The sequence below is a fragment of the Physeter macrocephalus genome, chromosome 17 (genome assembly GCF_002837175.3).
Source record: "Physeter macrocephalus isolate SW-GA chromosome 17, ASM283717v5, whole genome shotgun sequence".
NCBI lineage: Eukaryota > Metazoa > Chordata > Mammalia > Artiodactyla > Physeteridae > Physeter > Physeter macrocephalus.
In genome coordinates, this window is record NC_041230.1 from 10,817,296 (window position 1) to 10,843,349 (window position 26,054).

The 26,054-nt window shown below is 52.1% G+C and overlaps 2 protein-coding genes across 5 annotated transcripts in view; both read right to left on the reverse strand.

Annotated features, from left to right (window-relative positions):
- AXL (AXL receptor tyrosine kinase) overlaps positions 1-1,281 on the reverse strand; it is a 32,240-nt gene extending 30,959 nt beyond the window's left edge. The window contains exon 1 of one of the 4 annotated variants that reach the window (XM_007128110.4): positions 1,048-1,281. In XM_007128110.4, the coding sequence (XP_007128172.1) occupies positions 1,048-1,111 (64 nt within the window). In that variant the 5' untranslated portion in view covers positions 1,112-1,281. The remainder of the gene's footprint in view (positions 1-1,047) is intronic. The other 3 variants (XM_007128109.4, XM_007128112.4, XM_007128111.4) reach the window with 3 other exon arrangements.
- A 7,230-nt stretch (positions 1,282-8,511) lies between these two features.
- Positions 8,512-25,059, reverse strand: CYP2S1 (cytochrome P450 family 2 subfamily S member 1). Its single transcript, XM_024132644.3, is given in 10 exon segments — positions 8,512-9,399; positions 9,401-9,573; positions 9,667-9,808; positions 13,945-14,132; positions 15,457-15,598; positions 18,258-18,437; positions 18,576-18,736; positions 19,232-19,381; positions 23,512-23,677; positions 24,886-25,059. Coding segments are annotated over 10 exon segments (1,584 nt in total). The 3' UTR covers positions 8,512-9,291.
- Positions 25,060-26,054: the final 995 nt, after the last annotated feature.

Sequence of the window (26,054 nt, forward strand, 5' to 3'; positions counted from 1 at the left end):
GACTCCTCGGTTCCACCCGTGCCTGCCGGCCTGCCTACTGCCAGGACCCCGCCAGGCCCTTAGGCCCACATAGTTGCAGAGTGACCTCAGCGGGGGGGAGGGGGGGTGGAGGCTTTGAGGGGAAGATGGGAGCCTTCCCAGGGGACTGGGGTCCGGCCTCCATCCTCCGTCCGTTGGGAGTAGGCCCGGGATCTGGCAGCCTCCCACGCCCTGACTGCCTGGCTGGCCTGCCCTCCCTTAGGGTCTCTAGAGACTTGACAGATTAGGCTGGTGGATGGTGGGGAAGAAAAGGGGATGGGAGGGAGAGGAGAGAGAGAGAAACAGGGAAGGAGAGTCAGAGAGAGGAACCAGAGAAAGTCAGGCAGACAGAGAGGGACAGACACCCAGAGCGACAGAGGATAAGAGATGGAGAGAGACACCCCCAGAGGGGAAAAAGTGGTAGGAGAGACACACAGAGGGAAACGGACAGAAAGAGACAAAAACAGACTGACAGAGACAGTGATAGAGACACTTAGGGCACAGGGAGAGATAAAGACAGAGACTGGAGAGAGAGAGAGAGAGAGAGAGAGAAATGGCGACACACAGAGATGGTAGGATTGGAGGCAGAGCCCCTGGCCCCAGAGGTGGAACGCGCAGACAAACAGCCACGGGGTAAGGAGAAGTGGGGGGGGGTGACAGTGACGAGGGATTTCCCCTAGGGCTCTGGAGCCTCCTCAGCCCGCTGCCTGACTTAGGGGTCCTTTCTGGAAGATTCCTTTCGGGCAGCCCCCAGCTCAAGTCCAGCCCCTACCCTTGCCCTCAGCTTCTGTCTGTCTGTCTGTCTGTGTCCGTCTCTGACCCTCTTAGTTTCTGTTTCTTGTCCTGTCCCTCTCTCAAGAGTCCCTTTTTCCTTCCCTCTCTTGGTTTGTCTCTGTGTACACCCTCCCCCCCGCCCCCGCTGTCCCAAGGAAACTCCCTGAGCCAGACCAGGACTCCCGACTCACCCCTCTCAAACACCTGCCATCCATCCCTCTCCTCTCCCTCCTCCCCCAGCCCCCCATCACTCACCCTTAGGAGCCACGCACCCCCAGCAGCACAGCGCCCAGCACCAGGCCAGCAGGACCCTGCCCATCCTCGAGGCACCAGGCAATCAATGCCAAACTTTCCTCAGAAGTTGCTGGGCACCCCGCGGGGGAGGGGGCAGGGCCGGGTTGTGCCCGGCCCTCCCCCCAGCTCCGGGCTCCCCGGATTTGGCACTGCCCGCCTGGCACAGCGGGGCGGGGGGCGCCCTCACCCGGCTCTGCTCAGCGGCGCCTTCCCAGCTCCCCTGCCTCCTTCTCTCCCTCCCAGATTTCGGGCAACGCTTTCCCCGCCCCTGGCTCCCCCCCTGCCTCCGCCCACCGGCCGGAGCCCAAGGGGCCACCTGGACTTCGAGGGGTTAACGCGGAGAGAAGCGGACCAGCTCTGTCTTAAAGGGGCCCTGGAGGGAGGCTGAGGAGGGGGAAGGGGGCCCCAGGTGGCTACGCCCCTAATCGTGGGCCAGCGAGGCAGGGAAGCTGTGCGTCTCCCTATCCCAGCTCTGGGCGCTGTCCCTCTGGGCTCTCTCCGCGTCTGGTAAACATTCCTCCAGAACTCCGCTCCCCTGTGCGACGGCCCCCTCCCCTGCCTCCACCCCCAGCCCAGCCCAGCCAGGCACTCCCCCTCTCACTCACAGCTCCTCAGACAAGGACACACACACACACACACACACACACACACACACACACACAGACACACACACACACTCACAGATGTCACCCACACACAGAGGCTGGGACAGGAGGAGACACGCAGGGACACGCCACCGGCTCACACTCAGACAAGTCAGGTCAGGAGCTCCTCCATTCCTGGAGAAACCTCAGAAACCAGAAACGGGAGGACCCTGCTGCGTGGGCACCCCCGGGGGAAGACTTGGGGAGATGTGGATCCTCATACAAAAGAGATCCACGTGGGCACAGAAACAGGACAGCAGTGGATGGGCACTCACAGGGGAGCCCAAAGACCTGGGTGGGAATCCCGCCTCTACCGCTAACCCTGTGACCTTACAAGTGACTGGCCTCCCTGAGCCTCGGTTTGTCCATCTGTAAGGTGGGAATAGCAATGGAACCCACTTAGCAGGCTACGGGGAAGCTGTCCTGGGGCAGTGCATGTGCAGTTTTTTGCACGTGGTGACGACAGCTGACAAGGTGCCCTTGATTTCTTGCATCTCATCTGTATGTCTCTCTGTGCATTTGCATTGCTGTCTCCCTCTGGTGGACTGTGTATCCTGACCCTTGTAGATCCAGGGCCTGTGTGTTGGTTCTCCTGCTTGTCCATTTACTTCCCACTATGTGTTTTGCACATGGTGGAGGTGGGGGAGGTCTCTGCAAGCCTGAGTGTCTGTGTAGGAGGGGGCTGGGCACCCATCTCTCTGCTCTTGGCTGTTCTGTTTGTGTATTGGTATCCCTACAGCTCCTTATAAACTCCTCTCCTTTCAGCCTCCCGACGTCTCTCCCACCTGCCTCTTCTCACGCCGAGGAGTCCAGCCCCATCCTTTCCCACCGGGACCCTGCCTTGGCCTCCTCCCTGGCTTCCCCCCAGGCCTCCTTGCCTCCACTCTTACTCCCTGCAACCCATCTCCCATTCATAAACAGAGGGATGTTTCTGAAGCTCAAATCTGACCCTGTCCCCTCCCTGCTTAACCTTGGCTCCCCACGGCCCTCAGGGCAAGCTCCTGCCTCCACAAGCTGGCACTCAGGGCTCTTCCCCATCAGCTTTCCTGAGCTGTGTCATTTGTGTCCCATTTCAGTGACAGCCTCAGCATCTATTCTGCCACCCAAGCCCGACCCTCAGGGTCCTCTTGGACACCCCCCGCCCTCAATAAGTTTCCAAGTGCCAAGGAGGATTCGATTTAGCTCCACAAACCTTTCTCCTGCCTGGCCTTGCTGTCCTCCCCATGGTCTCACCCTGGTCCAGCCCCATCTTCTCCCACCTGGACCCCTGCTCTGGCCTCCTCCCTGGTCTCCTGGCCTCCACTCTCCCTCCCTCTAACCTGTCAACAGCAAGAAGAATGTCTCTCAATCCCAAATCAAACCGTCTTCCACCTTTGCCCCAAACCTTCCAAGATAAACCCCCAAACTGCTTGCCTCGTGACCCCTCATGTCCACCTGGCTCCTTTCTCTTGTTCACAAGCTTTAGGGCCTCGTCCTGCAGCTCTATGCCCCCAACTCCTACACAACCCTCAGCCCCATCTCAGTTGTCCCTTCTTGGCATCACTGCCTGGTCCTTCCCAGTCAACTCTAGGTCCCCGTGTTGTTCACGCCTAACACTTTGTCCTTTTCTTTGGCTTGGGTTGTCACAATATATTTATTGGTGTGACTGTGTGTCTCATGGTCTGTGGGCTCTGGGAGTGTAGGCACTGGGTATATCTTTGGTACCACTGTGTCCCCACCACCATGTAAAAGACCTTTCATAAAGGGGCCAATTAATTATTGTGGCATTTTGGGGGGATGCAAATATGTGCAAAGATCTGCCCACTTGTTTGAATATGCTGGGTGGCCCTACACACCTAGGACACGGTGGACCCAGCTGTGCGCGTGGCCAACTTGAATCTGTGTTCGTTCTTTCAAGAACTATTTGCTGAGTATCAAATATGTGTTTGCAATTGGCTTTCAAATGCATTTTATTTTTTTATTTTTTTATACATAGTATTTTTATTTTATTTTTTATTTTATTATGGTCCCGCTGTGCGGCATGTGGGATCTTATTTCCCCCACCAGGGATGGAACCCTAGCCCTACAGTGGAAGCGCGGAGTCTTCTAAACCACTGGACCACCGGGGAAGTCCCTCAAATGCATTTTAAAAATGCGATGGGGGAATTCCCAGCGGTCCAGTGGTTAGGACTTGGCCCTTTCACTGCTGAGGGCCCAGGTTCGACCCCTGGTTGGGGAACTGGGGAACTAAGATCCCACAAGCCATGCGGCACGCCAAAATAAATAAATAAATAAATAAATAAATAAATAAATAAATAAATAAATTTAAGCTGTACAACATGATTTACTACATGTATATATTGCAAAGGGATTACCACAATAAAGTTAATTAACCCATCCATTACCTCACATAGTTACCATTTTTTTGGTGTGTATGGTGAGAACATTTAAGATCTACTCTCTTAGTAAATTTCAAGTATACAATACAGTATTAGCTATAGTCACCATGCTGTATGTTAGGTCCCCAGAACTTATTCATCTTGTAACTGAAACTCTGTACCCTTTGATCAACATCTCCCCATTTCTCCCCCACCCCCAGCCTCTGGCAACAACAATTCTTTTACTTAATGAAGTAATTATTAATTAATTTTTATTGAGAGACAAGTGACATATAACACTATATTAGTTTCAGATGTACACAGTGATTCAATATTTGTATATGTTGTGAAATGGTCACCACAGTAAGTCTAGTTAACATCCATCACTACGCAGTTACAAATTTTTTTCGTTAGGAAACTTTTAAGATCTACTCTCTTAGCAACTTTCAAATGTATAATATAGTTTTATTAACTAGAGTCACCATGCTACATGACATCTCTCTGTTTCTATGAATTCAGCTTTTTTAGATTCCACATATAAGTGAGATCATACAGTATTTGTCTTTCTCTGTCTGACTTACTTCACTTAGTGTAATGACTTCAAGGTCCATCCATGTTTGTCACACATGGCAGGATTTCCTTCTTTTTTATGGCTGTATACTATTCCGTTATATATCTATATCACATTTTCTTTTTTTATATATTTTTAAAATTTATTTTTATTTATTTATTTATTTTTTTGCGGTACAGGGGCCTCTCACTGTTGTGGCCTCTCCCATTGCGGAGCACAGGCTCCGGACGCGCAGGCTCAGCGGCCATGGCTCACGGGCCCAGCCGCTCCGCGGCATGTGGGATCCTACCGGACCGGGGCACGAACCCGTGTCCCCTGCATCGGCAGGCGGACTCTCAACCACTGAGCCACCAGGGAAGCCCTCTTTTTTTTTAATTTTTTTTTTTTTTTTAATTTTGGCTGCGTTGGGTCTTCGTTGCTGCGCGTGGGCTTTCCCTAGTTGCGGCGAGCGGGGGCTACTCTGTTGTGGTGTGCAGGCTGCTCATTGCGGTGGCTTCTCTTGTTGGGCGGAGCATAGGCTCTAGGCACGTGGGCTTCAGTAGCTGAGTCTCGTGGGCTCTCGAGCGCAGGCTCAGTAGTTGTGGCACACAGGCTTAACTGCTCCGCGGCATGTGGGATTCTCCCGGACCAGGGCTTGAACCTATGTCACCTGCATTGGCAGGCGGATCCCTAACCACTGTACCACCAGGGAAGCCTGTCACATTTTCTTTATCCACTCATCTGCTGGCACTTAGATTGCTTCTGTATCTTGGCTATCGTGAATAATGATGCCATGGACACAGGTGTGCAGATATCTCTTTTGGGATACTCATTTTGTTTCCTTTGGATATATACCAAGAAGTGGGACTGCTGGATCCTAAGAAAATTCTATTTTTAAGTTTTTGAGGAACCTCCATATTGTTTTCCATAGTGGCTGCACCAATTTACATTCCCACCAACGGTGCACAAGCGTTCCCCACTGGGGGGCAGAGCAGGGGAAAGACCTGATTTGATTTGGTTTTAAAGGCCAGTAAGTGAAAAGTTGATGGGAAACTTTCTAACAGAGGGATCAGGACCTGGACACACTTTATGGGAACATTTATTATTGAGATGTGATGTGCCTGGAAGGGGCCCAGCCCACCCAGTGAGGAGCTCTTGGGCCAGAATGAGCCCAAATCTGATCTAACTTCCAGTTTACAGAGAATTCCTGGCAATGGAAAGATATCTTGAGTAGCACCCCAAAGATGCCATCAGCCAAATCTGGGATGTGAAAAATGGCACAGGGCAAATGACCCAGTTTCTTTAAGAAACTAGTGGCATTACCAAAGGGGAAAGGAGGGGAGGGATAAATTAGCAGTTTGGGCTTAAAATATACACCCTACTATATATAAAATAGATAACCAGCAAGGACCTACTGTATAGCACAGGGAACTACTCAATATCTTGTAATAACCTATAATGGAAGAGAATATAAAAAAAAGAATTATATATATTTATGTATATGTATAATTGAATCCCTGTGCTGTACATCTGAAACTAACACAACATTGTAAATCAACTATATTTCAATAAAAATTAAAAAAATAAGTGGCATACAAAAGGTTGGGGAATGGTTACAGCTTTCGAAGACCTAAGCATCCAAATGAAGGCACTGCATGATGAGCCTTTGGATGTTGATTTGAACAAACACACCTATGAAGTACATTTCTGCAAACCATCAGGGAAACGTGAACACTAACACAGCAAAACTGCTAACTGCGATAGGCGTGAAAATGGGTATCTTGGTTGTGACTCTTAAAAAGTGGATTTTAGGGAATTCCCTGGTGGTCCAGTGGTTAGGACTCCACGCTTTCACTGCTGTGGGCCTGGGTTCAGTCAGGGAACTAAGATCCTGCAAGCCGTGTGCCCCCCAAAAAAACAAAAGAGTGGATTTTAAAGGGGAGTTATTTTCTTACTAAGTTAGGAGTCTTTGTTGGGCATAGTGAAAGTTTTGGGTATAGATAGTGTGATGGTTATACATTGTGAATATATTTAATGCCACTGAATCGTACACTTACAAGTGGTGAAAATGATAAATATTATGTTATGTATATTTTACCGCCCCCCCAAAAAACCAAACTGAACACCACACTGATTGTAAATACTTTTGCTTTGGGGTCCAATAATTATTGTTTAAGACATTTTGAGTTTTTGTTTTTCTTTTGCCTGCTACTGGAATCATCCTAATTCATGTCAACTTTCATATTGATGCAGTGCAAGGTCCATCCTTCCTCAAATAAATGAATTTGCTGGTATTTCTGATCCCAAAGTTCCCTGAATGTGAATTTTGAGTGCAAAGGAAAGCAAATCATTGCCTTAATTTAAAAGGAGGAAACCTCAAACCTCATTCATTCCTTTTCATATCACACTGACATAAAAAGTAGTAATAATAAATCCAAGAACTTAGCATGTATTTCATTCCTATTAGGTTCCAGAACTTTTCACATCTCTTAAGTTTGGCAAGTCTTTTAGATGCTAAATCCTCAGTGAAGGTGTCATCAACTAGAAAGTGGCAAAGTTAGGATCTGATCCCCATCGCATCTTTCTATTTTCCATCATATCACTGTTTTGTGCTACCTCTGTAGAATTTAAGCCAAAAAATAAAGTGATAACATCATGGAAAATTAAAGAAAAAAAAAGGAAACTTTAGCTAACGATCTATGCATTGCTGAAGCATTCAGAGGTCGACGTCTGCAATTTATTTTTTTGTTTGTTTTCGGCCATGTGGCACGGCACGCGGGATCTTCGTTCCCTGATCAGAGATCGAACCTGCGCCTCCACAGTGGAAGTGCGGAGCCCTAACCACTGGACCGCCAGGGAATTCCCTGCAATTTATTCTGAAATGCCTAAAAAAATGAGCTGGCTGGGCAGGTAGAAAGAAATTTGCTAATGCAGCATGGCAACCGAAGTGGGAGAGCCTAGGCAGTAGCCCATGGGTATTCCCGTATAATCCCCTCAACTTTGCTGCATGTTGGAAAATTGTCATAATAAAATGTTGGGGGGAAAAATGTCCTTTACTATTAGAAATGTGTATTCAATTATTTTCTGAGATTTGCTTTAAAATCACTGTAAGAGAGTGATAGATGAAATAAAATTAGCCGAAAGTTGATGATTATCGAATGAGGCCCGGGCATGGGCCCACGGGTTCATTGTACTATTCTGTCTACTGTTGTGGGTTTGAAAACTTCCTTATTAGATAATTGACAAAGAAAACGATGCTTCTGGCTCTCTAGTGAAGAGAAGGGAGGAGGGAAAGGGTGGCAGGAGAGGCCAGAGTGAGGGTAGGATTTGTGTTTCGGCGTCTGCTTTCAGTTTGGGAGGGTGCCCAGGGTGGGAAGCAGTCACCTTCAGTTTTTCCCTAACTGAGGCTCCCCAACTCCCCTACCCGCACGCCTCCCACCCCCTGCCCTAGGCCTGCAGTTCTGCCCACCCCCCAACATCGCCTCACCGGAAGTGAGGCCCAGGACAGCTCCCCCCCACCCCCACCCCGTCCGCCACCTCCACATCTGCTACTGATGTCAACAGCCAGGGTAGGCGGGGGCCATGTTTTTCAGTTCCTGCCTAGCCTCCAGGGAGGGGTGGACCCCCCCCCCATCCCCACTCCTTACTCACAATGATGGACACTGTCACACACATACTAGGCCCTGCCCTGGGCCAGAGACAAACTTTTATTGCAAAACGGGGACCTTCGAGTCACAAGGACGTCAGACCTGGCCTCTTCCTTGAAACGGGGAGTTGGAATCTGGCTCCATCCACTGGGTCTAACTGGAGGCGGGTGGGGGGAGCAGGGGAGGTTTTCGACATGGTTATATAAGCTGGAGTGTGTGTGTGTGTGTGTGTGTGTGTGTGTGTGTGTGTGTGTGTGTGTGTGTTCCCCTGGTCTGAGTTTCCACGTATGTCCAAGTTTACTTTGTTTCCAGGCTTGTGCACAACTGCACACTGGGGTGTGTCTGTATTTGGGAGCATTTGGGGGATCGGGCTGCCTGGAAAGGGGTGCCCTTGAGGGCTGAAGGTGCGGAGGAGGCCAGAGCTGGGCCTCCGCGGGAGTCGTATATCTTAGTCGGAAGATACCCCGGAGGCGGGCGGGTGTCCCACATGGGCTGGCTGTGTGGTTCAGTGGTTGGGGGCATGTGGATGGCGACAGTCTTAGGCCTGGATAGCGGTACGGTCACTTGAGGGCTGAGGACAGAGATGGTCTCTGTGTGGTGACATGAGCTGGCATGGGGCATGTTCTCCGCTCTAGGCTCCCAGAGATGGTGGCCCTGGTAAGTTTGATGAGTTAAGAGGGCACGTGGGCTGCCAACACTGTGGCTGTTTCCGTGGCTTGTGAAGGCGGCAGCTGAATCCCCACGCGTGGGTTGTGGGTCCAGGGGAGCTGCGCTGTGTATGAGTTGGTGGGTTATCTGGGCATGTGGGTGTGATTCCAGATGGACTACATTTATGTCAGTAGAAAGCTGCATGGCTGAGTTGCCCTGTGGCCCTCGTGGGTGTGTCTGGGCGTGTGGTTGCGTGGGCTGATGACCCTGTGGATGTGTAGGCTGCATATATGTGTGACCGACTCTAGAAAACAGCTACAGGTGTGCGAATGTGGCTGCCTGTGGTGTAGACGTGTGGCTCAGGAGACACAGCCATGTCCACGGCAACCGCCAAGGCTACTACCTCCCAAGTTTCCCTTCTTCATCCGGTCCACACGGTGGGGTGGGGTGGGGTGGAGGTCAGCGGGGCCGGAATTGCAGCTGGAAGGCTTGGGGGATGTTGAAAAGGCCACTGACGGCTGGCTGGAGGCTCAGGGCACCCGGTGGGCATGGGTTCCCCAGCGAGAAGGCCTGCAGGATGGCGGTGAACAGGAGGAAGAGCTCGGTCCGAGCCAGGGCCTCCCCGGGGCAGACACGCTTACCTGGAGGGGAGACAGATGGTGCTGGGCCAGCCGTCCTCACACCCAGGCCTGTGGGAGGACCAGTGGGTGGACAGGGGCGGACCCAGCAGATACCTAAGGAGAAGGGCAGGAAGGCCTCGTGCTTTTTGAACTTTCCGTCTGCATCCAGGAATCGTCCTGGGTTGAACTCCTCAGGCTGTTTGAAGACCTCGGGGTCATGCAGGATGGAGCCAAGGAGAGGGAAGACCTCCGTGCCCTGAGGGGAGATCATAACAAAACTACAGACATCCCTCACCCCCTAGGCCTTCAGTCCTCGAGGGCAGAGCACAAGAGTCTGGTGTGTTGGGGAAACCGGTTCACAAAACACAGCGGCATCAATGTTTATCGAGTGCTTATTATGTGTCAGGCACTTTATTAAGCATTATATATGTATTGCCTCATATGTAATAGGTACATGTATTATACTTACACACACACACTCACAAACATACACACAAACTCACTAAATCTTTTTAACCAGTCTAGGGAACAGTTAGTAATATGATCCCATTTTAAAGATGGGGGAGGGACTTTCCTGGTGGTCCTGTGGCTAAGACTTCGTGCTCTCAATGCAGGGGACTCAGGTTCGATCCCTGGCCAGGGAACTAGATCCCACATGCATGCCACAACTAAGAGTTCGCATGCCACAACTAAGGAGCCCTCTTGCCGCAACTAAGACCCGGCACAACCAAATAAATAAATAAATAAAATATTAAAAAAAAACAAACCAACAAAAGATAATGTCTTAGAGGCTGCTTATAGGGCGGGGAAGATAACTGTCCACTGGTTAAACAAGGTGCTAGGAACAGTCAGGTCTGTAACTCGGTAGTAAAAATGGATTAAAGGATAGGGCTAACACTGATGCAACAGTGTGGAATATTAAAAAAAAAAAAAAAGATGGAGGACTTCCCTGGCGGTCCAGTGGTTAAGACTCCATGATCCCACTACAGGGGGCACGGGTTCAATCCCTGGTCAGGGAACTAAGATCCTGTAAGTCGCGTGGTGCAGCCAAAACAAACAAACAAACAAACAAAAAGTGGGAAAACAGAGGCCCAGAGAATTTAAGCAACTTGCCCAAAGCAACATTTGGACATGGCAGAGCTTGTTATTTTTACATTTGATTTTAAACTTTGGGGCTATGTTGTGATTCAGCTGTGGCTGTCCTAAGGCACTTGGCTAAGAGTCCAGCTTTCTGCCACTATGATCTTCCGGAGGTGAAGGGTGGGTGGATGGGGGCTGCCCACGAAGGCTTCCCCCGCCCAGGTTCGGGGAGAGGGGCAGCCCGTTCCGCTGAGATGAGAGTCCCCATGTTCCCAGGACTGTGGTGGAGGGTGAAGGAAGGCAGGGAGTACGAGGAGAGGGTGAAGGATCTCCTTTGTTAGGGATTCTGGCTAATGGGGCTCCGAGTTGGGAAGGTGAGTGAGGCTTCAGGAAAAGGTCACACTAATGTTGTTAAAATAAGAGAAAGGCAGATAGCAGTGGTTACAGCATAGGCTCTGGGTTCAAATACTGCCCCTACTGCTGGGAGAGTAGGGGCAGGATTTGTAGGCTGGGAGAGCTTGCCAAGTCTTCTAACCTTTCAGAGCCTCAGTTTCCTCATTTGTAAAATGGGTGTGATAATGATGTAGTGTTGCTCTGAAGATTAAATAAGGTAATACATGTAAAGCATTTAGAATAATACCTGGCACAGAGCAGATCCTCGATCACAGATGCCTGTTATTGCTATTATCATTATCAGTAGTTGCTGTAGTTGCAAGAGTCACTGCTTTAGCAATAGTTGCTGCTGTGGTGTACATAGGAGCCCCACCCCCTGTACAAAGAGTTCATTCGGTGTTTTGCAAGCATCATTTCACAGATTCCTTACAATCCCAAGATGATACTATTATTACTCCCAATTTAGAAGAGGAGGGACTTCTCCGGTGGTACGGTGGTTAAGAATCTACCTGCCAATGCAGGGGACATCGGTTCGAGCCCTGGTCCAGGAAGATCCCACATGCCGCGGAGCAACTAAGCCCGTGCGCCACAACTACTGAGCCTGCGCTCTAGAGCCCGTGAGCCACAACTACTGAGCCTGCGTGCCACAACTACTGAAGCCCGCGCGCCTAGAGCCCGGGCTCCGCAACAAGAGAAGCCACAGCAATGAGAAGCCCAAAAGATAATGTCTTAGAGGCTGCTTATAGGGCGGGGAAGATAACTGTCCACTGGTTAAACAAGGTGCTAGGAACAGTCAGGTCTGTAACTCGGTAGTAAAAATGGATTAAAGGATAGGGCTAACACTGATGCAACAGTGTGGAATATTAAAAAAAAAAAAAAAGATGGAGGACTTCCCTGGCGGTCCAGTGGTTAAGACTCCATGATCCCACTACAGGGGGCACGGGTTCAATCCCTGGTCAGGGAACTAAGATCCTGTAAGTCGCGTGGTGCAGCCAAAACAAACAAACAAACAAACAAAAAGTGGGAAAACAGAGGCCCAGAGAATTTAAGCAACTTGCCCAAAGCAACATTTGGACATGGCAGAGCTTGTTATTTTTACATTTGATTTTAAACTTTGGGGCTATGTTGTGATTCAGCTGTGGCTGTCCTAAGGCACTTGGCTAAGAGTCCAGCTTTCTGCCACTATGATCTTCCGGAGGTGAAGGGTGGGTGGATGGGGGCTGCCCACGAAGGCTTCCCCCGCCCAGGTTCGGGGAGAGGGGCAGCCCGTTCCGCTGAGATGAGAGTCCCCATGTTCCCAGGACTGTGGTGGAGGGTGAAGGAAGGCAGGGAGTACGAGGAGAGGGTGAAGGATCTCCTTTGTTAGGGATTCTGGCTAATGGGGCTCCGAGTTGGGAAGGTGAGTGAGGCTTCAGGAAAAGGTCACACTAATGTTGTTAAAATAAGAGAAAGGCAGATAGCAGTGGTTACAGCATAGGCTCTGGGTTCAAATACTGCCCCTACTGCTGGGAGAGTAGGGGCAGGATTTGTAGGCTGGGAGAGCTTGCCAAGTCTTCTAACCTTTCAGAGCCTCAGTTTCCTCATTTGTAAAATGGGTGTGATAATGATGTAGTGTTGCTCTGAAGATTAAATAAGGTAATACATGTAAAGCATTTAGAATAATACCTGGCACAGAGCAGATCCTCGATCACAGATGCCTGTTATTGCTATTATCATTATCAGTAGTTGCTGTAGTTGCAAGAGTCACTGCTTTAGCAATAGTTGCTGCTGTGGTGTACATAGGAGCCCCACCCCCTGTACAAAGAGTTCATTCGGTGTTTTGCAAGCATCATTTCACAGATTCCTTACAATCCCAAGATGATACTATTATTACTCCCAATTTAGAAGAGGAGGGACTTCTCCGGTGGTACGGTGGTTAAGAATCTACCTGCCAATGCAGGGGACATCGGTTCGAGCCCTGGTCCAGGAAGATCCCACATGCCGCGGAGCAACTAAGCCCGTGCGCCACAACTACTGAGCCTGCGCTCTAGAGCCCGTGAGCCACAACTACTGAGCCTGCGTGCCACAACTACTGAAGCCCGCGCGCCTAGAGCCCGGGCTCCGCAACAAGAGAAGCCACAGCAATGAGAAGCCCCTGCACCGCAACAAAGAGTAGCCCCTGCTCCCTGCAACTAGAGAAAGCCTGCGCGCAACGGAGACCCAACACAGCCAAAAATATATAAATAAATTAATTAATTTAAAAGGGAAAAAAAAAAAAGAGGAGTAGATGGAGGTTCAGAGGGTGAAGTGATTTGCCCAAGGTCTCAGCTAGAAAACAGCAGGACTGGATTCTAACTGCTATGAACTGGATTCTACAATGAAGCTCAAGGAGGGAGCAGCTTGCCCGGAAGGCACCTTCGGTTTCCAGGGAGAGGTCGCCCCCTGGTGGTGCTGGTTCTGAGTTGCTCTGGAATGAAGGGGCAGGAACTGAGAGAGAGAGAGAGAGAGAGTGTATGTGTGTGTGTGTGTGTGTAGGGAAAGAGGGAGAGCCTGATCGTTTGCAGCCGGGTGGAGAGCGAGGGCCTCCTTCGGCCCTCAGTTCTCAAATTGCTTCCCTGCCTGTCACGTTATCTGATTGTCCCCACCACGATTGGAAGGAGGTAGAATTAGGATCCATTGGACACATGGGGGAAACCGAGGCTCAGAGACAGAGTCAAAAGGCAAGAAAAATGTATACAGAAAGAAACAAAGAGAGATGCAGAGACAGGGACACAGAAAAAGAGAGGAAGATGTCAGCCAGAGAGGAGACAGAAAGAGGAAGAAGATGCAGAGAGACAAACTGACCAAGATCCAGAAAAAGAGACAAAAGATAGCAATGGACTCAGGCCCTCAGGCCCGAGACAGAGACAGCCGCTGGGCCTGGCTGACCCGCACACCCACCTGGGGCAGGGTGTACCCCCGGAAGCGGGTGGTCTTGACGAGGGCTCGGGGCATTCCCATGGGTACCAGCGCCAACAGCCGCTGCGCCTCATGCAGAACCGCGTCCGTGTAGGGGAGGCGGGCTCGGTCCCCCAGGCTTGGCGCCTGGCCGGGCCCCAGCTCCCGCGTCAGCTCCTCCTGCACACGCTCTGCGCCCAAGAAGAGGAGAGTTGGAGGTCAAAGGTGGGGCGGGGCCCTGCGATCCTCCCCTCGGAAGCCCCATCTTCTTTATTTTTTAAGGTTTATTTATTTATTTATTTGGCCGTGCCACACGGATCTTAGTTCCCCAAGCAGGGATTGAACCCGGGCCCTCGGCAGTGAAAGTGCGGAGTCCCAGCCACTGGACCGCCAGGGAGTTCCCGGACGCTCCATCTTCCTGAGCAGCTGTGGTTAGGGGTGAGGCTGGTGGGCAGGGAGGAAGAGTCCTCCAGCCCTCTGCAGCCTGGGTCCCACACATCCCGTGTGGTGGGCATCACATCTCTCCTCTTTCAATTCCCATAGCAATCCTGTGAGGTGGGGGGCCATAATCTAGCCCCATTTCCCAGATAAGGACACTGAGGCCTAGTGAGCTGAAATAGCAGCTGACTCCTTGATTCCACCAAGGCACCCAGGTCCCATCTTCCTGGTCAGCCCACCCCACTGGCTTGACAGCACTGGACGCAGCTGCGTGACCTTGAAATGCTGGAGTTCCTTGGGGCACATTCCCAGCCCTGCCTCACCCACTTACCCACCCTCACCAACACAGCTTCAGGTCTTGCCTGTGCCCTGATAACCCCAATTTGTTTCTTATCTCCAGTCCTGATCCAGGTGTCTCGTGGCCTTCTGGATGCCTCCCCCTGGTGGCTCCAGGTCCCTCACACTCAAATTGTCCCCAAATGGCTTCAGTATCTCCCCTGAACTAGCTCCTTATCCCTTCTGTCCCCATCTCAGGGTGGCCTCATGGTCCCCGGGTCCCCTGGCCAGAGCCCTGGGCCTGTCCCTGGATGCCTCCCTCCCTTGTCATTCTCCACCACCTGCCTACTTGGACCCCTCTCTCCTCCCCACAGCTTGGCCCAGCCCTGTTTGTTCTCTCTGGCCTAGGTCCCTACCTTGTCCTCTGCCCTGGGCTCCTGGCATCCTCTTTCAGACCCTACAACTTACCTCTTCATGACAGACCAAAGGATTTTTCTAAAATGCTCATTTGTCCCTGCCCTCCCCTGCTCAACGACCTTCCATGGCTCCCCATGGCTCAGGATTAGGTGCACAATGTACCGCCAAGGCAGCAAGGCCGGAGACGCCTCCTGCCTCATTTCTCATTTTGCTAGACCTGTCACTGTAGCCGGCAGTCCGCAGACTTCTTGCTCTTCAGACGCCCCAGATGCCAGCTCATTCTTGCCTCCAGGCACTGGCTCAGGCTGTCCACTCCCCTAAACATTCTTGCTCTCGAGCCCTCCCTCCTGTTCCCAGGGCCTGGCTGGTGGAGAAGCTTCCTACCTTGGACCTGAGGATATTTCAGCAGGAGCAGGAGAGTGTAGCGAACCGTGGTACTGACTGTCACCGCCCCGGCGAACAACAGATAAGTGACCGTCATCAGCAAGTTCTTCTCAGTGAATTCTGTGTTTGGGTCTTGCTTCTCCTGGGGGAAACCAGGCAGAGGGGCTCAGAGAACACAGGCTGCGGGGAGTAGAGACCCAGCACAGCCAGGTTTGGCGTGCAGCACAGCAAGTTATAACTTTGTCAGGGAGTTTAAATAAATGTGTGAGAAAGTTGGGAAGTGGGCTCTTGATATTAGTTCTCTCGGGGTAAAATGTTTTAAAAATGAAAGAGAGTGGCCACTATAAAACGAACAAACAAACAAACAAACAGAAAATGACAAGTGTTGGTGGAGACGTGGAGAAACTGGAACCCCTGTCGCCAAGGGGGTATTTAAAAGGGTGCAGCTGTTACGGCAAATGGTACAGCGGTTCCTCAAAAAAGTAAAATAGATTTACCATGTGATCCAAAAGTTCCACTTCTGGGGATTTATCCAAAAGAGTAAAAGCAGGATCTTGAAGAACATTTGCATACCTATGTTCATAGCAGCATTATTCATAATAGCCAAAAGGTGAAAGCAAGCCCAAGTGTCCATTGATGGATGAATGGATAAAGAAAATGTGCTATATCCACACAATGGAATATGATTCAGCCTTAAAAAGGAAGGAAATCTTGTCACACGCTACAATGTGAATGAAACTTGATGACATTATGCTAAGTGAGATAAGCCACAAAAGGACAAATACTGTGTGATCCCACTTATATGAGGTCCCTAGAGTAGGAAAATTCATAGAGTAAGGAAGTAGGAGGGTGGGAGTTGAGGGCTGGGGGAGGGAAGGATGGGGATCTGTTGTTTAATGGGTATAGAATTTCAGTTTTGCAAGTTGAAAGTGTTCTGGAGATGGATGGTGGTTGTGTGAATATCTAACACCACTGAACTGTACACTTGAAAATGGCTAAGTTGGTAAGTTTTATGTTATGTGTATTTTACTATAATTAAATTTAAAAAGAATTTTTTTTTGGCCATGCCACACGGCTTGTAGGATCCTAGTTTCCTGACCAGGGATCGAACCTGGGCCTCCTGCAGTGGAAGCACGGAGTCCTAACCACTGGACCGCCAGGGAATTCCCATTCCCTTTCATTTCTTAAATTAAAAAGATTTAATTATATTTGAGATTAACAGATACACACTACTATATATAAAATAGATAAACAACAAGGACCTACTGTATAGCACAGGGAACTATATTTAATGTCTTACAATAACCTATAATGGAAAAGAATCGGAAAAAGAGCATATATATGATTCAGTTTCATATATATATATATTTTTATATATATATATATATATATATATATAAAACCGAATCACTCTGCTGTATACTTGAAACATTATAAATCAACTATACTTCAGTAAAAAATTAAAATTAAAAAAATTCAGGGGACTTCCCTGGTGGCACAGTGGTTAAGAATCCGCCTGCCAATGTAGGGGACACAGGTTCGAGCCCTGGTCCGGGAAGATCCCACGTGCCACGGAGCAACTAAGCCCATGCGCCACGACTACTGAGCCTGCGCTCTAGAGCCTACGAGCCACAACTACTGAGCCCGTGTGCCACAACTAATGAAGCCCATGCGCCTAGAGCCCGTGCTCCACAACAAGAGAAATATATATATATTTTAATATATATATATATATATATAACCGAATCACTCTGCTGTATACTTGAAACATTATAAATCAACTATACTTCAGTAAAAAATTAAAATTAAAAAAATTCAGGGGACTTCCCTGGTGGCACAGTGGTTAAGAATCCGCCTGCCAATGTAGGGGACACAGGTTCGAGCCCTGGTCCGGGAAGATCCCACGTGCCACGGAGCAACTAAGCCCATGCGCCACGACTACTGAGCCTGCGCTCTAGAGCCTACGAGCCACAACTACTGAGCCCGTGTGCCACAACTAATGAAGCCCATGCGCCTAGAGCCCGTGCTCCACAACAAGAGAAGCCACCACAATGAGAAGCCCAAGCACCGCAATGAAGAGTAGCCTCCACTCGCCGCAACTAGAGAAAGCCTGCGCACAGCCACGAAGACCCAACGCAGCCAAAAATAAATAAATAAAAATAAATTTATTTTTTAAAAAAATTCAGGAATTCTCTGGCTGTCCAGTGGCAGGTCTCTGTGCTTTCACTGCCGAGAGCCCAGGTTCCATCTCTGGCTGGGAACTAAGATCCCACAAGCCACATGGTAGTCCCGCCCCCACCCCCCAAAAAAAACGGGCCACAGAGTTAAGAAAAGAAATCTCTCTCTCCATGAACAGGGCGGCTGCATTTATTCAAAGGATGTGGCCCTGAAAATCTCCCATAATTGCAAAGTATGTACAATTCAAAACTAGTTATTTCCACAGGGGTCATCTTAATTCTAATTTTCTCATATGATAATTGTTCCCACATAATTAATAACGAGGACTTTATTAGTCTAATTAGACATTGCAAGGTTTCGTAAGTAAATGATTGCAATTCATAGGAACTTTCCTGTGTGGGTTGGGGGAAGTCATGGTGGGGACTGCCGGTGGCGGGTCACTGGGCATGAGACCTGGGCAGGGGGCTGAGGTTGGAGGGAGGAGAAAGAGGAGAGAAGCAAGTGACTCAGACACACATTCACAGAGCGACGTGCAGAGAGAAAGAAGGAGGGTGACGGAGTGTCCCAGCTATACCCGGGTGTAGGGGCCGGTCAGGAGGCCCCCAACCCTAAGCTTCCCCCACCTTTGCCATCTTCAGCAAGAAGGCATCCACAACGTCACGTGCGGGGCCTGAGGCGTCCAGGCTCCTCTGGTGCCGCTGTATCTGCTGGACGGCGAAGGTAGCCACAGTGCACATTTGGCCGAGGAGCTGCGTGTAGGGGCCCGGGAGGTGCTGCAGGAGCCGGGAGAACATCTCGTAGGTCTGCGGGGGGACGGGCAGCCGTTTTCACGGGGGTCTGGCCCTGCACCAGGGCAGAGGGGCGGGTGGACAGGGTGCTCTGGGGTTACCTGAAAGAGGTGGGCAGGAGCCTTTGGAGAGAGAGGGGTCCCACCCCCTTACCTGGGCCCACGGGGAGCTGACCCCCACGACGATGCCACTAGCCGCCTGGACCACGGCCTGGAATTCCTCATTGTCGTAGGGGAAGCGGAGGCGGAAGACGAGGGAGCAGATGATGTTGGACGTGGCCTGGGCCAGCAGCAGTGAGGGGTCAAGAGGCCATCCTGGGGAGGAGCAGACAGGGAGGGGGGTTGTGATGGAGACGGGGGCAGAGGGGCGCTGACGTAGGGCGGAGCCGGTCCACGAAGATGGAGTGGGGGCCGGACCCAACCGGAAAGAGACAGGCACAGAGAGTGAGACAGAGACAGGACAAGAGAGAGTTAGACACGGAGACAGACAGAGAAAGACAGAGGCAGACTTACAGGAGAGAAAAACAGAAAAATAGGGACTTCCCTGGCGGTCCAGTGGTTAAGGCTCTGCACTTCCAATGCAGGGGGCGCGGGTTTGACCCCTGGTGGGGGAGCTAAGATCCCACATGCTGCACAGCCAAAAAAAGAGAGAAGAGGCAGAAAGAGTGACATGACGGTACGAGGGACACAGAGACCCTCAGGGAGACAGCAGGACAGAGGCAGAAGGTGGAGGAGGAGAGAGGCGGAGTGACTGGAGTCCCCAACCCAGTCCGCGAGGGAAGGCCCTACCACACTCGGCGCCCTGCTGACCTTTGGTTTTCCGGAGCTCCTCCACCAGACACTGGGCCTCCGCCTGGATCAGCTCCTCACCTTCTCGTTTCCCCATGCCCAAGTCCCGCAGGGCCAGCGTAGTGAACTTCCTCAGCTGCCTCCATCGCTCCCCATTAGAGAAGAAAACCCCTGCACAGAAGGCTAGACTCAAGGAGGGACCAGCCCTCCCCCGTTCCCCAGGATTCCTCCCTTCCTCCCAGTGAGGTGCCCTGTCCTGAGCCCCTAGGAGCCTAGCCCAAGGAGGAGGACTCACGAGGTGCTCAATAATTGCCTGACCTTGCATCTGAGGGTGCCCTTCTCCTGAGGAGTAGGTAACTGGGATTCTCCAGGCTCCTAGTGTTCTGATTCACCAGCATGAGCAAAGATTTCTTCCTTCCTTCTGGCTATCCATCTTTTTATTCCTCTATTCACCCACCCATCCATTTATCATTCCTTCCTCTTTCCTCTTTCTCCCTCCCTCCTACCCTTCTATCCATCCATCCATCCATCCATCCATTCCAACATTCATGGAGTATTATTGGGTCCCGCGCCCCATGCCAATTGGAGGTTGAAACGGGAGGGAGGAGGATGGAATTGCACTGTTTACCTCCTTATCCAAGAGGCCCGGACAGTCCCTTCCCTGGTCTGAGCTGTTTCCACTTGTAGAATGCTAGTCTATAGCGGCCTTCTGGACGCCTCCTCCTGGATGTCCCCTGCCCACCCATCCCTCCACTGTGTCCCAAACAGGCCTCAGCATCTCTCTTCCTCGTCTCAGCCGCCCGCAGAACATCCCATCCCATGGCTAGAGCCCTGCATTCCTCCCCCAACCACCTCCCCTCCCCCACTCAACGGCCCCAGCCCTGGTCCAGCCCAATCCCCTTGCTGGGCTCCCACACAGCAACCAGAGGATCTTTCTAACTCTGACTCTACCCTTTCCCAGAAAAACCCAAAGTCCAAACTCTGGCTTGACTCGGGCCCTGCATGATCAGGCTCCAAAGACTTCTCCAGCTTTGCTAATTCAATTGCACTGGCCTTTTCTCACTTCCTCAAAAGTACCAGGATGCCCCCTCTAGGCCTTTGCCCCGGCTGTTCCGTCTGCCTGGATCACTCACCTCTTCAGCCTCACTGAACTAACCCCACTCAGCCTTCAGGTCCCACTTCAAATGTCACCTCCGCTAGGAAGCCTTCTCTGATTCCTCCCATTCTCCTCTCCAAATCCTTCTGCTCCCCTGGCCAGTAAAGGTCCCCTGGGTCCTGCTCTTAAGGCTGTACCTCTCATTTTAGAAATCTAGTCTCTCCCTCCATTGTCTTATTGCAAAGCCCACATCTCCCACAGTAAGACATGTCACATCTGTCACCACTGTGTCCCCAGTACCAAGTCAGGTGTAATGAAAATGTGTCAGTTGATGAGCGAATGCTTCTTCCCTCACCTCCATGCTTTTGTACGTGCTGGTCTCTCTGCCTGGAACACCCTTCCCACTCATCCTATGAGTCTCAGCTCAGACACCCCATCTTTTAGGAAGACGTCCTGGACAACCTCCACCTGACAGGCTGGGCCAGGCGCCTCCTCCAATTCCTCTCTGGACTGTCACTGTCTAGTGACAGGTCTGTTTCTTCCTGGCCCATGCGCTCTGGGAGCAGGACTGAGGCTGTTTATTCAAGGCTGTGTTCCCTGGAGCGCCCAGCACCGGCTTCCAGCTTTCAGTCTTAACAGAGAATAGTTTGTACATTTTGAGTGTTTGCCCACTAATTCCCAGTGCCTCAAATGCTCTCGCTCTTTCCTCCCAGCCCTGGGGCTCCGCCTGGAACATTAATAACACTACTACAACCAGGTAACTAATGAGTGCTTACTTTGTGCCATCCTCAGTACAATCCTATGCAATAGGCACTGTCATCATCCCATTTTAGATGAGAAAACAGAGGCCCAGAGACACTGAACCGCATGGAAGCTCACATACCGGTAAGTGGTGGCAGGCTCTGAGTGAAGGACCCAGCAGCCTCCAGCTCCCCTTTTGACTCACCATGGCCATCAAAGGTTCCGTTCAGCGTTGCCACCAAACCCCGTCCGCTGAACTCCTCGGCCTGACCTCCCAGGGCCTCCTGCACAGCCTCGCGCCCAACCAGGACCACAACGCGCCGCCAGGGTCCCAGGTACACGGTGAACACTGGTCCATACTTCTTACTCAGCTGGGAGCAGGGACCGAGAAGGGGTGAGTGACGTGGGGAAGGCTGCTGCCTTTTAAAGTCTTGTGTCCATCGTGGCCCCTGTTGCTGGATGAGCCACCTAAGAGAAGCCCCTCCTGCCTCGCCCCAGACTGAAGCAGTCCCTTTGGAAGATTCAGTTCTTGGTTTGCACCAAGCTCCCAGCATTTCACCCCTCCCCGCAAGAGTCCTCCTTCCTCAAACTCCCTCACCCAACACACTCTCTGGTCCCCATTCCCTTATCCCCTGCAGAGCCCTAACTTCTGACACTGGGACAACCCAGAACCCACCCCTGCTCCCACAGCACAGACCCACAGCAGCAAAAATGGGCAGCTGCAGCTGTGGCCTCCCATAATCCCTCATCTCCCCACCCCCGAAAAAAAAACCCCAAAAGACTAACTACCCCTTTCAATCACTGCTAAATCCTCGTTCTGATTCACCAGCATGAGCAAAGATTTCTTCCTTCCTTCTGGCTATCCATCTTTTTATTCCTCTATTCACCCACCCATCCATTTATCATTCCTTCCTCTTTCCTCTTTCTCCCTCCCTCCCACCCTTCTATCCATCCATCCATCCCAACATTCATGGAGTATTATTGGGTTCCGCGCCCCATGCCAATTGGAGGTTGAAACGGGAGGGAGGAAGATGGAATTGCACTGTTTACCTCCTTATCCAAGAGGCCCGGACAGTCCCTTCCCTGGTCTGAGCTGTTTCCACTTGTAGAATGCTAGTCTATAGCGGCCTTCTGGACGCCTCCTCCTGGATGTCCCCTGCCCACCCATCCCTCCACTGTGTCCCAAACAGGCCTCAGCATCTCTCTTCCTCGTCTCAGCCGCCCGCAGAACATCCCATCCCCTGGCTAGAGCCCTGCATTCCTCCCCCAACCACCTCCCCTCCCCCACTCAACGGCCCCAGCCCTGGTCCAGCCCAATCCCCTTGCTGGGCTCCCACACAGCAACCAGAGGATCTTTCTAACTCTGACTCTACCCTTTCCCAGAAAAACCCAAAGTCCAAACTCTGGCTTGACTCGGGCCCTGCATGATCAGGCTCCAAAGACTTCTCCAGCTTTGCTAATTCAATTGCACTGGCCTTTTCTCACTTCCTCAAAAGTACCAGGATGCCCCCTCTAGGCCTTTGCCCCGGCTGTTCCGTCTGCCTGGATCACTCACCTCTTCAGCCTCACTGAACTAACCCCACTCAGCCTTCAGGTCCCACTTCAAATGTCACCTCCGCTAGGAAGCCTTCTCTGATTCCTCCCATTCTCCTCTCCAAATCCTTCTGCTCCCCTGGCCAGTAAAGGTCCCCTGGGTCCTGCTCTTAAGGCTGTACCTCTCATTTTAGAAATCTAGTCTCTCCCTCCATTGTCTTATTGCAAAGCCCACATCTCCCACAGTAAGACATGTCACATCTGTCACCACTGTGTCCCCAGTACCAAGTCAGGTGTAATGAAAATGTGTCAGTTGATGAGCGAATGCTTCTTCCCTCACCTCCATGCTTTTGTACGTGCTGGTCTCTCTGCCTGGAACACCCTTCCCACTCATCCTATGAGTCTCAGCTCAGACACCCCATCTTTTAGGAAGACGTCCTGGACAACCTCCACCCGACAGGCTGGGCCAGGCGCCTCCTCCAATTCCTCTCTGGACTGTCACTGTCTAGTGACAGGTCTGTTTCTTCCTGGCCCATGCGCTCTGGGAGCAGGACTGAGGCTGTTTATTCAAGGCTGTGTTCCCTGGAGCGCCCAGCACCGGCTTCCAGCTTTCAGTCTTAACAGAGAATAGTTTGTACATTTTGAGTGTTTGCCCACTAATTCCCAGTGCCTCAAATGCTCTCGCTCTTTCCTCCCAGCCCTGGGGCTCCGCCTGGAACATTAATAACACTACTACAACCAGGTAACTAATGAGTGCTTACTTTGTGCCATCCTCAGTACAATCCTATGCAATAGGCACTGTCATCATCCCATTTTAGATGAGAAAACAGAGGCCCAGAGACACTGAACCACATGGAAGCTCACATACCAGTAAGTGGTGGCAGGCTCTGAGTGAAGGACCCAGCAGCCTCCAGCTCCCCTTTTGACTCACCATGGCCATCAAAGGTTCCGTTCAGCGTTGCCACCAAACCCCGTCCGCTGAACTCCTCGGCCTGACCTCCCAGGGCCTCCTGCACAGCCTCGCGCCCAACCAGGACCACAACGCGCCGCCAGGGTCCCAGGTACACGGTGAACACTGGTCCATACTTCTTACTCAGCTGGGAGCAGGGACCGAGAAGGGGTGAGTGATGTGGGGAAGGCTGCTGCCTTTTAAAGTCTTGTGTCCATCGTGGCCCCTGTTGCTGGATGAGCCACCTAAGAGAAGCCCCTCCTGCCTCGCCCCAGACTGAAGCAGTCCCTTTGGAAGATTCAGTTCTTGGTTTGCACCAAGCTCCCAGCATTTCACCCCTCCCCGCAAGAGTCCTCCTTCCTCAAACTCCCTCACCCAACACACTCTCTGGTCCCCATTCCCTTATCCCCTGCAGAGCCCTAACTTCTGACACTGGGACAACCCAGAACCCACCCCTGCTCCCACAGCACAGACCCACAGCAGCAAAAATGGGCAGCTGCAGCTGTGGCCTCCCATAATCCCTCATCTCCCCACCCCCGAAAAAAAAACCCCAAAAGACTAACTACCCCTTTCAATCACTGCTAAATCCTCAAATTCTGGAGCAGATTCCACGGAGCACTGGTACCATCTCTCCCCAAGATCGCTCCCCCCTCCTTGCCATGTCCGGAAGACACCGGAATGGGGAACCTCTGGCCTCTTTTCACTACCCCCCCCCGCCCTCCACCAAAAGTTTGGGGCCTTCCTTTCTCTGTCCCAGGAACTTCCAGCTCCCTCCCTCCTGGCTGAGCTCTGCCTATCCCCCCCTCCCCCAGTCCCCCAGCCCCATCGGTCTCCGCAGACAGATTCCTGGAATCCTTCAGCCTCTGCCTCCAACTCCCCCGGGGACACCCTCGCTTTTTAATTCTCTGCCCCCTCCTCAGGATACTCACGTGTATCTCCCCACTACCTCTCCCTCTGGGTCAAGCCACCACCATCACACCATCAGTTTCCTCTTCTGCTTGAGGACTCGTCTCTCTCACATTTGGTTCCCTGCCCCCTCTCCCCCCTCCTCCCCTTCCCAGGATTCTGCCGGTCTCTCTGACCCGGGACCCCTGGCCCTCGGGAGCCTGCTTTCCAGCTCTCACGCCCTCTCCAGGATTCAGGGGGCAGGATCCTGCTCCTCCTAGCCCGGGGGCCCCACCCCCTCTCCCTTCGACTCCCCCAACTCTCTCAGCTCCGCCCTGGGACCCTTCATCCGCATCCCCTAGGGTACCTACGGGCCTCTCTGCGCGGTTTGTCTTCCTGGGGTCCCCTCCCTCTCCTGGCGCTGGTACCCTCCCACCCCCTCCTAGCCAGGGCGTCGGCGCGGCCCCTCACCCGTAAGAGCCCCGAGTACAGCGCCCCAGGCCGGAGCTGCAGGAGGTTCCCCAGCAGCGGCAGCGGCGTGGGCCCAGGGGGCAGGTGGCCTCGCGCCCGGGTCCCAGGCAGCGCCAGCGTCAGCACCAGGAGCAGCACCAAGAGAAGCAGCGCCCAGGTGCCCGCCGCCTCCATCTCGGCAGGTTGGCTGCTTCTCGGGCTCCCAGACGCCCCGCGCGGCTGGGCCAGCTGGGGGAGGGTGCCGGGCGGCTCCTTCCCCGGAGAAATCTGGCTGAGAGAGGCGGGGCAGCTAGCCTTTCCCCCTGCCTGCGGGCAGGGTTCTCTCCCCGCCGCCGGATTTCTTTCTCCCAGACCACCGCCGCCGCCTGGTGTCCGGGACACACTCTCGAGCTCTGGTCTCCCCGGTCACCCAGGTTCGAGGGGGCGGAGACAGCTCTTTGCGCCACAGGTAGGGCGTGGGTAGGCGGGAAGAGCCTGGAAACCGGAGACTTTGGCCGCCTCCAGGAGGCCACACCCCGTGCCTGGCGGTGACCCCGCACCGCGCTCCCCGACTCCTACCTCCCTCCTCACTGTTATCTGGGTGTGCATTCGCAGGTGTGTGCGTGTGTGGGGTCTTTAAGCCAATTTCCTCCAGCATCTTACATCTTCACCACGAACTAGGAGGAGGGACGTGACCTTGAACCATACATAAAATAGCTAACCCACAAGGACTTACTGTACAGCCCAGGGAACTATACTCGATAACTTGTAATAACCTGTAATGGAAAAGAATCTGAAAAGGAACATATATCTGGGACTTCCCTGCTGGTGCAGTGATTAAGAATCCGCCTGCCAATGCAGGGGACACGGTTGGAGCCCTGGTGTGGGAAGATCCCACATGCCACGGAGCAACAAAGCCCGTGGGCCAGCCTGCGCTCTGGGGCCCACGAGCCACAACTACTGAGCCCACGTGCCACAACTGCTGAAGCCCGCGCGCCTAGAGCCCATGCTCCGCAACAAGAGAAGCCACCGCAATGAGAAGCCTGCGCACCACAACGAAGAGGAGCCCCCGCTCGCCGCAGCTAAGGAAAGCCCCGGCACAGCAACGAAGACCCAACACGGCCAAAAATAAATGAATTAATTTTAAAAAAGAATATATATATGTATGTATAGCTGACTCACTGTGCTGT